The sequence below is a fragment of the Plectropomus leopardus genome, chromosome 24, assembly GCF_008729295.1.
Source record: "Plectropomus leopardus isolate mb chromosome 24, YSFRI_Pleo_2.0, whole genome shotgun sequence".
NCBI classification, from domain to species: Eukaryota; Metazoa; Chordata; class Actinopteri; order Perciformes; family Serranidae; genus Plectropomus; species Plectropomus leopardus.
This window is the reverse complement of record NC_056486.1, coordinates 13,311,187-13,325,406: the sequence shown is the minus strand read 5'-3', so window position 1 is coordinate 13,325,406 and position 14,220 is coordinate 13,311,187. Positions and strand designations below refer to the sequence as shown.

General features: G+C 39.9%; 1 protein-coding gene across 5 annotated transcripts in view; it reads left to right on the top strand.

Moving 5' to 3' along the window:
- Positions 1-14,220, top strand: part of dgkza (diacylglycerol kinase, zeta a) — a 115,334-nt gene that overhangs the window by 25,095 nt on the left and 76,019 nt on the right. Inside the window, exon 2 of one of the 5 annotated variants that reach the window (XM_042512877.1) lies at positions 11,203-12,396. The exons of the other annotated variants lie outside the window; for them this stretch is intronic. Coding sequence (XP_042368811.1) covers positions 11,405-12,396 — 992 coding nt within the window. The 5' untranslated portion in view covers positions 11,203-11,404. The remainder of the gene's footprint in view (positions 1-11,202; positions 12,397-14,220) is intronic. 5 annotated transcript variants of the gene reach the window in all.

The window sequence follows — 14,220 nt, the reverse complement described above, 5'->3', positions numbered from 1 at the left end:
GATGACGTTATCCTCATATATCCGCTGTGTTAAAAAGCCTGTAAACTGAGGTACAGCGGATTATGCTGAGCAAGGTTACTCAGGTGCCTGTATTTGTGTGTTTGCTGAAATCTGTGTGTGTGTGTGTGTGTGTGTGTGTATTTCAGTCGTCAGGCTGACATAAGAGCTGCTGTTTAGACTGAAAACATGTCACCATGAACTGACAACACAGAGGGAGAGTGGTAATAAGAGGGCGACAGATGACCGCAGTTTGGACTGGAAACATATGTGTATATCCATGAGAGAGAATAGTGTCACACTTATTAATTTGTCACATAGCATGGAAAGATAGATAACAGGCAAAATGTCACTGTGCAAGACTCTAAGGAGGCAGTTGCAGTCTTCGTGCATAATACTGTCCCCACAAAACATAATGTCATCCATCTAAGTTAACCCTTTAAAAGGGACATCTTTTTTTTGTGGTGCTTTCAGATGCCTTTTATGAGTATTTAAAACCTTTAAACCCTGAGCATATTGGTGTAGTTTCTTTTTTTTTTTTTTTTTATTAAAACGACAAGAGAAAATTGTTTCAGGGGGTAAAAAAAAGCAAGGGTTCTTAGGTATTTATTTATTATTTTTAAAAATTATATTAAAAAAATTATGCCACAAAATTCTTAAAAAAAATTTTTTTTTTGGGCAATGAGAAAAAAAGAAATGTTCAACAAATTGCAAGAACATAATTTTGAAGACGCTATAGAGAAAATCGACTAGGGAAAAAAGAAAAAAAGCGAAGGTAAATTTATCATTACATATCTTAAATTATGTTACAAAATTCTTATAATTTTTAAGCACCTTTTCTCTGTCATTTCCCTGTTTTTTTTATTTTATTTTAATTTTTTAAACTAATTTTCAGGTAATTTTCTTGTACTTTTTACTGATTTCTTGTTAACTTTGCATCTTTAGATGCTGATAGCCTTCTTCCCATGTTTTTGAAAGAAATCAATCCAGTTCTCTTGGGTTTCAAAGGGGTAAATCATAACTCCAAATTCCTAAAGTTCCTCAAAGCTCACTGCTAATGTTTTTAAGGTCGACTGTTTAATGCGTCAAGTTTTGAGCACCGTAACTTTAGTTTTAAGCCTTTTAAACCTTCAATAAGTGGTGTGGAATAAAACTCCCTCTGCTACTCTTCCCTTCAGAAATCACATATATATTCCACGTTTTTTTCCCCTCATTTATGTTTTGAAGGAAGCAAAATTTGCTGGTTGGATTCAGTTCATGGCCAGTCTTTTTTTCCAGGAAGTGTTTTGTTCCTGCTCCTTCCTCCAGCCGTTAGTCCAAAGAATGTGTTCTCTATCACCTCACACATAGTTTCTCTCTGGACTGTGCCAACATATCTAGTTTTACATTTTTGAATGGTGTCGGTTATCCAGTTGTCTCTCTGCTGAAGCCTCTTACATGGCCGGGGCAGATCATGCTTCCTTTCATAGTTCACTCCATCACTGGCTGTCATAAATCTCCATCCTGATGACTTTGCCCCCGCAGTGGAAGTCCCTCACGTCTGAATAATTTTACGGATCTAAAGAAACAGCTCCCAAACTGTCTGGGCAATTTTCTGGTCTTTTTCAACCCGTCTGCAGCAGCGAATAGCTGCATGAACCGCAAATCTCTCCCCAACTTTAGCTGACCAATGAGCTGACCCCCGACCCTTGCACAAGGGTCGTTGTCTGTTTTTTATTGCAAATAAAAAACAGACAATTTTTTTCCTTTTTTAAAATTTTATTATTTTTTTAATATATGTATATATTTTACAAAACCTTATCCCTATCCATGACCCTTTTTTAACCCAACCCCATCCCATCCCCTAGACCCTTTATATGGGTAGCATGTGGCCAGTGCAGTTAAGAAGCAGTTAAAATGTACAGTTAAAAAATTGGAAAATAACAGAAAGTTAAATAAAATCTAATAATCCCAGAAAGAACATTAGTAAAGGCAATGCCTTGAAATAAAAATAAGCAGTCATAATAAAAAAAAAAGACCTAAGGGGGAAGGACTAGTAGTCGTGAGTAATATCTCAAATACCAAAGTCAAACAAACACTTTAATACAAATCATCTGATAGTAATGAAAGCTTTTTTTCCCAGTATGAAATGGAAATGTACTTATTCTTATTGTGCACGGTGCCTGTCAGATGATCCGCGTGTAATTCCAGCTATATCTGTAAAATCCAGAGGCCTTTTCCATTGCCCATCACTCTGTGGGCAGCTTTAGGGCAGCTGCAGTCACAGAAGTCTTTCTTTGAGCTCCGAGCTCCACAGTGAAGCTGACACTAAGTAACAAGCCTGCTGGTTTTGCGGTCAGGCTGATAAACCCCAATGATTCTTGGACTTGGTGAGGTTTGAGTTTTCATCAGAGATGTCCTTTTGGTGCATTTTGTGTATGATAAAGAAGAATGTCGCTCTATCAGGCACGCGGCAAAACATTTGCATGCTTCCTCATTTTCTGCACATGCTCAAATAGTGTCCAAAAGATTTTACACTAAGATTACATCACACACCTAAAAATAGCTTTTCTAGACTGTGGGAAGTTTTTTGCAAATATGAAAACTTTGTTGTTGATTGACTTCTACAGATGTATTTTTTATAATCGTGGATGTCTATGGGTTAACCAATTACTGCGGGTTGTTTTTTTATGGCATTATCTAAAAAAAATCTCTATCAATGCAGTGACAAAAGATCTATACTGTCACAGCCCTAAATATAGGTAAAAAAAAATTAAATTTTACAGTTTCCCAGGTTTTTTGAATGGGTTTGTAGTGGAAGCCAGTGGACATCATCTCAGTATAAATTAGAATCCGTATATTGCAGTTTGGGATAGGTGTTTTTGGTTTTTTTTTTAATGTGCATATCATATTCATCCTCCCTTGCAATAAGGTCAAGTCAACTTTATTTATATAGCACGTTTAAAACAACCAGGTTGACCAAAGTGCTTTACAGGGTAAAAAGGCAAATAGAATACATCACACAACCTAAAACAATATCAAAATTATCGGCAATATCAATAAAAACAGTAAAATCTGTTGGGATAAAAACAGTTTCATCTTAAACGAAGGCCAGGGAGGAAAGATTTAATAGATTTATAGATTTTAATAAAGCCAATCAGAGCGTGGTAAAAGCGGCTAAAAGCTTTGGTCTTACCTCAGAAGAGTTAAACCACATAGCTGGAGAACACTCTTCACATGTCTGTATTTACATAGCACTCCACTGTTTTTCATGTAAATATTTAACCCAACAGTGCACAGCTCTGGATAGTCTCTCACACACACACACACACACAGGCAGAACCTCTTTTTTCTCACCCCCAGGCTGTCCACCTGAGCTGGTTGCTCATTTAACAGAGTTTTACACCCAAGAATAGAAGTATTCCAGATTTAGTCTTTATCCCTTCACCTTAAGAACACTCAGATGTGGGAAACTTGCAGACACTTATAAAACACACTGGCTTGAAGAACTTTTAGACAGCAAATACGCCGTCAGTGCAATATTTGTTTGCGTACAGATGAAGGATGTTTGTGAACTTGACAGGAAGGATGGTTCTTAGTGTTTTTGGATCTGATGGTGTCTCTAGAGAAAATGTCATTACTGTCCTGTCCATGTAAGAGTCCAAAAAAAAGCTTTAAACATGTGCACAAATGCTTTAAATAACAGTTAAAGTTCATCCCATCCTGACAAATGAACAGCTGTCGTGCAAATAACTACTTATTACTGATTTCACCACAACAGCTCACAGGGAGGTCAGTGTGAGTTCATGCCTCCTCTTCCTAACAGTCTGTGCTGTTGTTAACCATGAAGGCCATCTTTGCCTAACCTCGACCAAGTCGATGTAGCTATAATGTATAAACAGAGTTTGAATCTGATATGTTTAAAAAATGGTGGGCAAGAAAAAAATATTTTTGGAGTCCTTGAAAATTACAAAATGTAGTCGATAAAAATGTTTAGGAACCCTGTTTTATTGACTGTAGCTTCCCTCCACTCTTGTGGCAGAATGTCCACTTATTCACAGGAATATTCAAACATGATAACCAGACTAAGCTTCTGTTTTGGAGCATCGCTCTCAAAATTGCACATATTTCCTAATATGGGCATATTAAATTACATATTCTGCGCACACTCGTAGTCTCGAGGGGACAAACTCTTTTGATTTAACGTTCTGATGATCTTTCCACATGTTGCATTTCTTTGGAGCACCATTTCAATCACAGTTCTGTTTTTTAAAGCAGTTCTGCTTTCTTCATTAGAAAGCCTTTATTTCTAGAAACAGGAGACAGGAAGATGTTTTCCTGCCTCCATATGCAGATCGAAATATCCCTGTATTTTTTCTCGTCTCGCTTCAGCCAAACAAAGCCCGCTAAGCCGTGTTGACATGCAAATACACACTCAGGTGGGTTATGTTTTATTACGGAGTACTCTCATCTCATCTCTCCCTCACTCTCCCCCGTTATGGTAAGGGATTATCATTGTAGAAGGCAGCTGTTACATAACAGCAACACATGCACACACACACACAGGCGTGCACACACACTCATAGTCATAATATAGTTAAGAGGCGAGGAGGGATTGATAGGAAAGGATCAGAGAAAAGCAGTTTTAAATATTCTTAAGAAAGTCTGTGCTAAGCATTCATTCTTTAATAAACAAACAAGGACAAATTATAGTTGGCATTATACCAATTATTTCGAGGCTGACATAGATATTTGACATTGAGTTTATCAGATAGTCTGATAAACTCAACAGTCATTTTTACATAGACATTAGAGATATTTATCACTGAAAACTGGTAATTAAAAAAAACATAAAGTACATGACCTTTCTGCACTGAAACTTATCATCACATAACATATTGGCCAGAAAGCTAATTTTAGCCAATATATCAGCCCTGACGAGTTCTAAATTAAATATACTGCTTCCTGCTTTTCCTACAGTGCAGCTGCTTTGCTGCTCGCTGTCCATTCTGCTTACATTCTCTTGCCTATTTTGTTTTTTTTTTGCGAAAAATTATGGACAGTGTATTCTTGATACTCATAAATCACAGTGACTAAAATTACCCAGAGACAAATAAGGCCCAACCATATATATAGTATATATATATTTTTTTAGGGCCTGTTAATCAGTGACTGGACACCGGGTGAAGCTCATTAGCAGCAAGAGGACAGCTGTCATCAACTGTTTTAGAAAATTGTAGAGCTCAAAACATAGACCACTTTGAATGTGCAGTTAAATGGACTACGTGGGAATGATACCACTTTACTATGGATTCAAAACAGTAGACAAAAGGATACAGGGCAGCACGGCTAACTAACACCAACATGACTGCAAAAAACAAACAGAGGAGCCGTTCGACAATACATCTGGAAGTAGTATTCCTCTCTTGAACTCTCTCAGTGCAAAGCCTAATAATAAATCATTTCCTTGGGAAATGGGAAGAAGAGTGATAGCCACAGCCCAGTGCCTTGAGATTTGTCACTATTGGCTGGCCTGCACTACTATGCAAGCAGAGGGCTTCATCAACCCCTGAGCTTAGTTGGACTCAGCCTCCTCCACAATAAAGTCTACAACTTGGGAACAGTTTTGCACCACTGCTGCAGGTTCCCTGTAGCCCTCTTCCAGTCCAGCAACCAGAAGATGAACCAACTTCTTCTGGGACTGCAGACATAATTTTTGGGCAAGTTAGAGTAATCTCCACAAGTCAAGAGCAAAGATGCTTAACCTATTATACTTCCTGCATCACCCATCTGCATCCCCCATCTGCTCCCCTGTGAAGGATGCAAGAGAAATCAATACAATGACAAGACATAAGACAACATGTCAGAAACTTTGAAGGAGAGCCAGAAGTGGACTTTAAACACAGAGGACATCAGGACCAAGACAAAGGATCTCCACCTCATTTGCTAAACACCACTTGTGAGGATTCCCTTTTTTAATCCACTCCTTTCTAGTCAGCCTCTCAACCTCCTCTCCTCTCCTGGAGTTCACAGACCAGAAGAGAGGCGTGATCACTGCTGGGACATAACTCCCTCAGTATTTACCTCAACCATTGGCTTTAAGTACCCAGTCAGCTTTGACACTTGTCTCACTTACAAAGCCTGCCGGCAACACTGCCAGGGAATTTGGTGGTCTATTTTAAACGTTTGATCTGCTGCAACATGTTAAAAGGCCCACACACAATAAAGGACATGCACTTGATAAAATCAGTCTTAAGATTCAATGTAATATCTATAAAGAGAGGCTTCATAATTTCAATTAAAAACAGCTGAGGCCAGACAAGACTTTATCCCAGTAGTACTAACAATTCTTGTGCCTTGTACACCCCTTTTGAGAAGCTAACTAATCTCTTTTGTGTACTATGACTTTTTCTAGCGTTAAGCCCTTCTCACAAGCTGCTAGTCCTCCACTGCCCTCTCCGTAACAGATTCTCTGGGCAAATCATGATATCCTTAAATAGACTACATTACCCAGGGGGCACTGGGGGCACATGTACATGCACTGCATGACACTCTGGCACTCTCAAATGCAGAGACTATGTTTTTGCCATTGGTGATCATAAATCTAAGCAAATCACCATGACACGTGAAGTCCTCCAGGGTTCTACTGGGCCGCTATTTTTCAACCTTAGCATGCTCCCTCTAGGTCAAATCACACATGACAACAATGTTGCTTATCACAGATTCGCAGACGACACTCAGATTTACTTAGCTCTCTCACAAGTGACTATGGTCCCTTTGAGTCACTCTGTCAATGCCTAGAGAGAGGAAATGGCTGGATAAAATAATTCTTTTGTTAATTTGATTAACACAATGCAGTCAAGGAGGACAGAAAGATACAAAGTTATTATTCAGCTTTGAGTCAAGAGCTATAAAGACAAGCTACTAAGTGAATGTGTGTTAAGGCAGTTCAAAATTGGGACCCAAAAGCAGACACCAGAAGACTGAACTGTTTAGACGGTTTATTTTAGGAAAAAGGAAAGTTGGTTGAAGGCTTGGCTGGAGTGGACAGGCTGAGGAGGTTGGATTCGGTGGAGCAGGGCAGGCAGTGAAGTGGAAGGTGGAGAAACTAAATTGGCTGCTGAAGACAGAGGTGAGGCAGGTCGAGTCTTGTAAAGTGGTGGAGCTGGCATGGAGGATTGCTACAGAGACAGAACGATCTGGGGGAGTCTGGAGGTCTGAACCAGGGTTATATACACTGCAGGGCTTGATTGGAGATTAGGTGCAGGTGAGGAGAACCAGCAGCTGCAGGTAATCAGATGGGCAGGCAGGAGGAGGTAACCCAGAGTCCACGCCCAGCAACACAGAGGCAGGAGGAGGGAACCCAGAAGTCCACGCCCAACAACACAGACAGACTGAGACAAACATGACACAATAGGGAGGGGGAAAAACAACAGGAAAACAGGAGAGGAAAGGGAGAGGCTAAGCCCAAACCCTAACAATGTGTATGAAATCACATCTGGATTTTATCAGTATACAAAACACTTTATATAGCAAATGTTAAATGAGGTGTTTGTATTTTCCACATACTATACTACTATAACTTATGAGTTTTTTTTGTAAATACTGTACTTTGACTGTTTCAGTTTTTCAACATATTGTACTATGACTTTTTTTTTTACATATTTTACTTTGTGTGTGTGTGCTGTTAGCTTTCCTGATCTAATTTTACTGAGGAATTGTTCAGTGTGTAGAGAACTGGATAGGTGCAGTCACACTGGTGCAAAAAAACCACTTTATTCCCTGGAACAAAAAGAGTGCCCCAGGGATGACGCTTTTCTGGAGGCCGATGAGTAAGTTAGCTACACCCTGGTTCCCTCGTCAAAAAGCCTATGGGACTTTTCATTTTGTTATTCATTTATTGATTCATTTATTTATTTTAAAATGATAAAAATGATAATGCAAAATGATAATATAGGTTAGGGTTAGTATAGGGTTAGTAGTTAGGGTTAGTAGTATACTAGGTTAGTATAGGGTTAGCAAGATTCCTGTTAACAGCAGCACATAGCCTAAAACTAATAGTGATACAAATACACATGAAGAACATAAAATGGGAGCATTATTTTTCTCCATGGTTGCAAAAAGTTACGACAGCTCCTTTTTCTGCCACAGAGAGGGAAGTTTGTCCCAAAGATTGCGGCTGTATTTATATATATCCAACACCCTGATGGAGGGTGCGTCACTCAGCTGTGAAGTTAACTAAAAATGGAGAGACTCTCTGAGATGTAGCGGAAGTTGGTAGGGTCCAGTTTTTGAAATGCCTAACATCTGACTTGCTCAAGTGTGTTGAGGCGATACAGATTGTACTTGGTCACACTTCAACAAGTTTTAACTTGTTGAAACGAGGAAGCAAAGTGAAAAGGAAATCAAAGTGTCACGTGAGCGCTTTGAAGTGAACTGGCCTTAAGTCCTCAATGTGATCAAGAAATAATAATAATAATCATGGCTTCATTTGAAGAAATAGCATATCACCTCAGAACATGATTGCAGTTAGCTTCGGTGTGTGGTTTAACGGAGGCCATTCATCGCTGTGACCACCCCTGACCTTTGTGACAGAGCATTAGGGGAGAAAATGCTCATCTGTTTCATGTCAGCGGTGGGATTAAGTGAGCAGCAGAGCTTTCAGCGTGCTGATGATTCACTGAGATGGGACTTCCCGTTCGACTGCGCGGTGGTTTCAGTCGCAGAGCTCTAAGCTGCGCTGTTCTCTCTGATGTCTTGTGTTACATTATATACTGTTCCGCTCATACTCAGCGCTGATCGCACCACATGGCATGTTCTCTGAGCTATAGTCTCATCTGGTGTGCTGAGCTAGTTGTTTGTGGTCTGCAGCAGTGCGTCGTGTGGCTCCTACTCAGTCATTCTGTTTCTTGTAACTTCGTTGGTCAAACTAGAGACAAATACAAAACAGGTTCTTTGTTGATTTTCCTACCTCTCATAACCACACACCTCTTTTGTGTTTCATAGTTTTTAATGAGTTTAATGTCCCATTTACTGTAAACTGTGTCTGCAGCAGGAAACACTCGGTCCGTTTGATGCCTAGTTGACAGTTATTGTAATAAAGGACAGAGCCGCAACAGTTTAAGAGTTAATCATTGCACAGTTCTGCATGTTGCAGTTTCAGGCTTGATGCGACTTTGTGTTTCATATGCAAAACTGCCCATAGTGTGACAAGATGTGTCATCCTGAATAAATATATGCTCAGTTTCCAGTTTATTATGCCCACCGAGCTAAAACGAACGCAGTCTGAGTCAGATTTCTGCAATGCATCCTACCTTCATTAAAGTTTTTTCTGATTTTTTTGTTTTTTGACATGATGGAGCATCTAATGAAGTTGTTTACAGTCCCTTTGCCATCCAACAGCAAGTAAAAACAAGTATCAGCACAAAGTATGCAAAAATATAAATACAAAATATAAATGCAGTAATAGTAAAACAATTACCAAGTGTATGGAAATATTTAAAAGTACAAGTATGTATAATGTGCCGAGTATGTAAAGTGTGCAAAATTTATAATGTAAAGAAAAACAGAAATGAACAATCAGTACTAATATTTCAATATTTAGAATTTTAAATATGTGTAATGTGCTGAGTGTGTTAAGTGTGTAAAATGTAAAGAAATACAGTACTAAACAATTAGCACCAATCTGTGAATATATACATTTTTAATATGTACAGTGTGCTGTACTGTAAAGAAATAACATCATTTTGTGAAGGGGGAAACGTTTAAATACTTTTAAAAGGCATCTGAAAGCAGCACAAGACATGTGATGTTGCCCGAGCTTTCAGAGCTTTTAGGGACCAAAAGCAAACACTTTTCCCCATGTGCCTAACTTTGGGCCCAGATTATGTGTCATTGATCAAGCAAAAGTGGAGTTGGACACGCCCAAAATGCACTTGCTCCATACAAGTCCAGTAAGATGAATGTCACCTTTTTTGTGACATCTCAGATTTCAGTCAAATCAATGGATAGAGGAGCTCTGAAATTAAATTTGTGGCCTTGGATTAAAGCAAATCTACAGAGTTCAGATTAGTTTTCATGGTGTCGTTTCTCGATTTACCATTTTGCTCACGCTCCTGCCTGTGATAGCATAATTTGATACTTCCCGACTCAGCAAATTTGTCCTGAAAATATCTCAGCACTCAGAGTGACAGATTTGTACTTAAAGGAAAAGAAAATCCGATCAAGCTTGGGGACATTAAAAGAAACCAGGGCATGACTCTGGCGAAACCCAGGACACTTACCGGCCCTTCTCTGCACTAATAGTCACAGAAACGAAGAGAACCAAAAGCTGAATTAAGCACTAAAAGTGACCGCAACGCCTGTTCATTGCCACTGCTTATCAAATCACAAAGATAAGACGGACATATCTGTATAATCTTTTGGATGCGACGCAACACTGAGTGTGTGCGGCTGTGCTGTCTGATAAGTGTTAAAAAGGAGAGGTTAGAGATTAACCCTTTGAAACCAGAGCAAATTGACCACATTTCTTTCAAAAACATGGAAAGAAAGCAACAAAAGAAGAAATGAAAATAAATGAGTAGAATGAATAAATAAAAAATAAATAAATTTAAACCATATGAAAGGAAACTTTTGAAGATTTATGCCATGCAATAACACCTCTACTAGCACGTGCTGCTTCATGCCTGAAGGAGCTAGTTCCTACCGCCAAGTGCATTGTATCATGTGACTTATAAAGCAAAAAAAATGTTTCCATTGCACTTTTGCAAAATACGGCTTTTTTGAATCACCAGAAAAAACAAGTCATGCTAGCGTAAAAACTTCTGTTTTCTTTTTTTCATCTCGTGAGGAAAATATCTGTTTAGCTGCCAAAAACTCAACTATGTTCTCTATCTGTGTCTAACTGTTCATCAAAACTTTTTCTCTAAATGATAAGCTGAGTGACTTTGAACACAGCAGCACTGCATCAGGGATCCATAGATGGAATTAACAGCTGGTTAGATGATTAAACATTTGAACAAATGACTTGTACACAGACACCGAGTCACTACGATTTGCCAGCGCAATCATAGAGAACCCCAGTAACTGACTTTCAGAATTTAACCAATATTTATTACTAGAAAGGAAGGACTTCGTTTTTTGAATAGTTTTACGTAAAAGATTCTGTTTGTTGATGTCAAATAGGGAACACATTTAATAAACACAAAAGCCTATTTGTCCCTTCAGCATTTCTAAAGGACGACTGGAAAGGAGCTGGACTTCCATCAGTTACCATGGATACCATCCTCCGATGCATGAATATTAAAACATCATGTGAACTAATATCTGACCTTTAACCTTGAGCTTTAGAGAAGACATGGAAAAGGCACTGCTACCTCCATTACCCAAGCCTTTTTAATATCTTCCGCATTGCGATTGACTCCAAGACATGATGGAATTCTTCTTCCAACGTCATTTCCGCCGTCGCCAAAAAAGACAGAAGCATGCGGCCGCAGCGCGTCAGCCTGGTCCTGCTCTTCAGACCAGCAAAGCCAGGAGGCGCTCCAGTGCTGGTCTGCCCTCTGTGGCTTTAGTTCAGTCCAGACGCTCCTCTGTCGGTTTGCCTCCCGTTTCCACCGACCAGCGCAGGCGCCCCAGTGTCGGCTTACTGGTGGCCAGTGGACAGAGGCGACAGTCTGTCATAGAGGTAACAAAAACAAGCGAAGCGTCAGGAGAGTCTGGACGAGGAAGTGAGAAAGCAGACGTAGTCATCAAGAGAGGAAGGAGAGGATTTCAGTATAAACCTCACCACAATCGCAATGCCCCTGGCAAAGTCCATCGAGGGATGGCGATGCGACATCGATGTCCCTCTAAAGTCAAATCTATCGAACCTCATTTACTGGGATCCTCCATGTTACTTGCGAGTTTAGTCCAGATGGGCAGAGGAGTGAAAGAAAAGGAAGACGAACTGGACGTCTCCAAGTGTTCCTGCTCTGAGTCAGATGGAGAGGAAGAGACTGATGAAGAAGACATGAACTCCAGGTCCACAGCTCAGATGCACTTAACTCAGGCAGTCCTTATAGAAAACATTACACCCCGTCCATTGCTCCGCCCTCCTCGCTGTCTTAGACGAAACTCCTCCCATCTCCTCCCGGTGGACTCTTTGTTTCGCAGCAGTGGAACAGGATATGGAGTTTACGGTCGATACAGTCGACGGGGGTCCAGTCAACTTTACCGGGCTTTAAATAAACAGATCCAGACCTCCACAACCAGCCCGAGTCTGGGTCAGTCCGCAGGTCTGAGCTCCGAGCCCGGAGCTGCAGAGACAGATAGAGCGTCCTCTGGAGCTTCACTCCATAAAAGCTCCTCTTCACCCCTGGGGGGAGCAAAGGGAACCATATACTATGACCCTTATCTGGAAACATGGGAGAACTTCCTGTCGTATGTAACACACACACACACCACCCACACACACACACACACACACACACACACACACACACACACACACACACAGAATAACAAAGTGTACATGTATCGGTTCTGCACTCCACTGCAGGGATCCTCTACTTGCTTTGCTTTGTGGCCACTTTTGCTTTTGTGGCCAGGAGCTGGTTGCAGCAGTTGCATCCGTTTCTAGAATGTTAGGACATTTCTCGGATGTTTTTGTAGAGATTTAGGATGTTTCTTGGACTTCAGGACATTTCTTAGATTTTAGGATGTTTCTATGATTGTGGAGCGTTCGAGGATTGTAGGACATTTCTAGTATTTAAGGAGGTTTTTTCAGAAGTTCTTAGGATTTTAGTCACATTTGCAGATTTTCAGACATTTCCAGGATTTTAAGACATTTCTAGGACTTTAAGGCATTTCAGGTTTTTAGTACATTTCTTGGACTTTCAGACATTTCAGGATTTTAGGATGTTTGTAGGACTTGTAGGACGTTTTATAGTATTCTTGGACATTTCTCAAATTTTAGGATGTTTCTGGGATTTTAGGGGGCCTTAAAATGCAAACTGAAATTGGCTTTTAGAGAGTCGTTTTATGAAAACGCCACCCCTTCTATTGCTGTTTAAACTGGCAATGCGCAGTTCCTGCGAGAATGGTAACGTCACAGCCGCACTTCTTACATGTGCATTACATTTCAGACGCATGCACGAGTAGGAGGACAATAATAACAACAAAGAAAAAGCTCTTTTGTCTTTCAGACCATTTTCTTCCTTAGTTGTTTATACTGCGCCTTTCAGCTCCACGTCATGCTCTCCTTATCGGCTCTTTGCTGCTTCAGACGGATTGTTTAGATTTTTTAGATTTAGTGCAAAGTTGTTGTAAAAGGCTGCTGTTTCAGATGGATCATTGCAAGACTTTATCCAGTGCTCACAGTTTGTCATTGATTTAAATATGTTAAACTATACACACATACACACACACACACAAACTCACACACACAGAATTTATTTGCACTGTCAGCCAGGAACAAGGGAGTAACAATAGCAGCTAATGTGCATGCTGTCCTCGTGTCATAATGTTGAACTTAAACACACAGATAAATATCTGTGTTTGTTTCCACTGTCCAAAGACAGGCTGCTCTGGAAGCTGAAATGCTCCTAAATGTGAATGTGACTGGTTGTCTGTGTATATGTGTGTCAGCGTGGATGGATAAAAAGTGTCACTGCTGTGCACTAAAACCAATTTTTGGTTGTGTATATTGTGTGTGTACTGTCGGTTTAGACATCAGTGCAGAGCATCATGGATTGAATGCAGATACTTCAACCATTTTCCAACTGATGCGGGGAAATGTGTCAATCTGAAATATACTTCTGTATTGTACTCTTTATACTTATTACTCGCTAGCAGGGAAATCAAGAAATTTCAACACACCCCGGAATATGAATTTTAAGCTTTTATTATGCCTCTGTGCTAACGTCTTTCTGTTCATCTGATTCTAGTAAATGCATTATCTCAAGAACGCTTTGAGGGAATTTCTTCAAATTTCAAACGCTAAATCTCAAGGGCACCTTTGTGCAATTTCTTCAACTTTCACACAAACACTGGCTTTGATTCAGCACTGAACTGATTAGAATTTGGTGTTCAGCGGTCGAGGTCACTGTGACCTTGCATCAGTCTCATTTTCGTGTACGCAATATATGAAGAAAGCCTTGAGGGAGTTTCCTCAAGTTTCACAGACACGGATGTAAACTTTAAGTGTAACTTGACAGGTGCGCAGAGGCATACAACAGCGGTATATCTAGTTTTTCATATATTTCT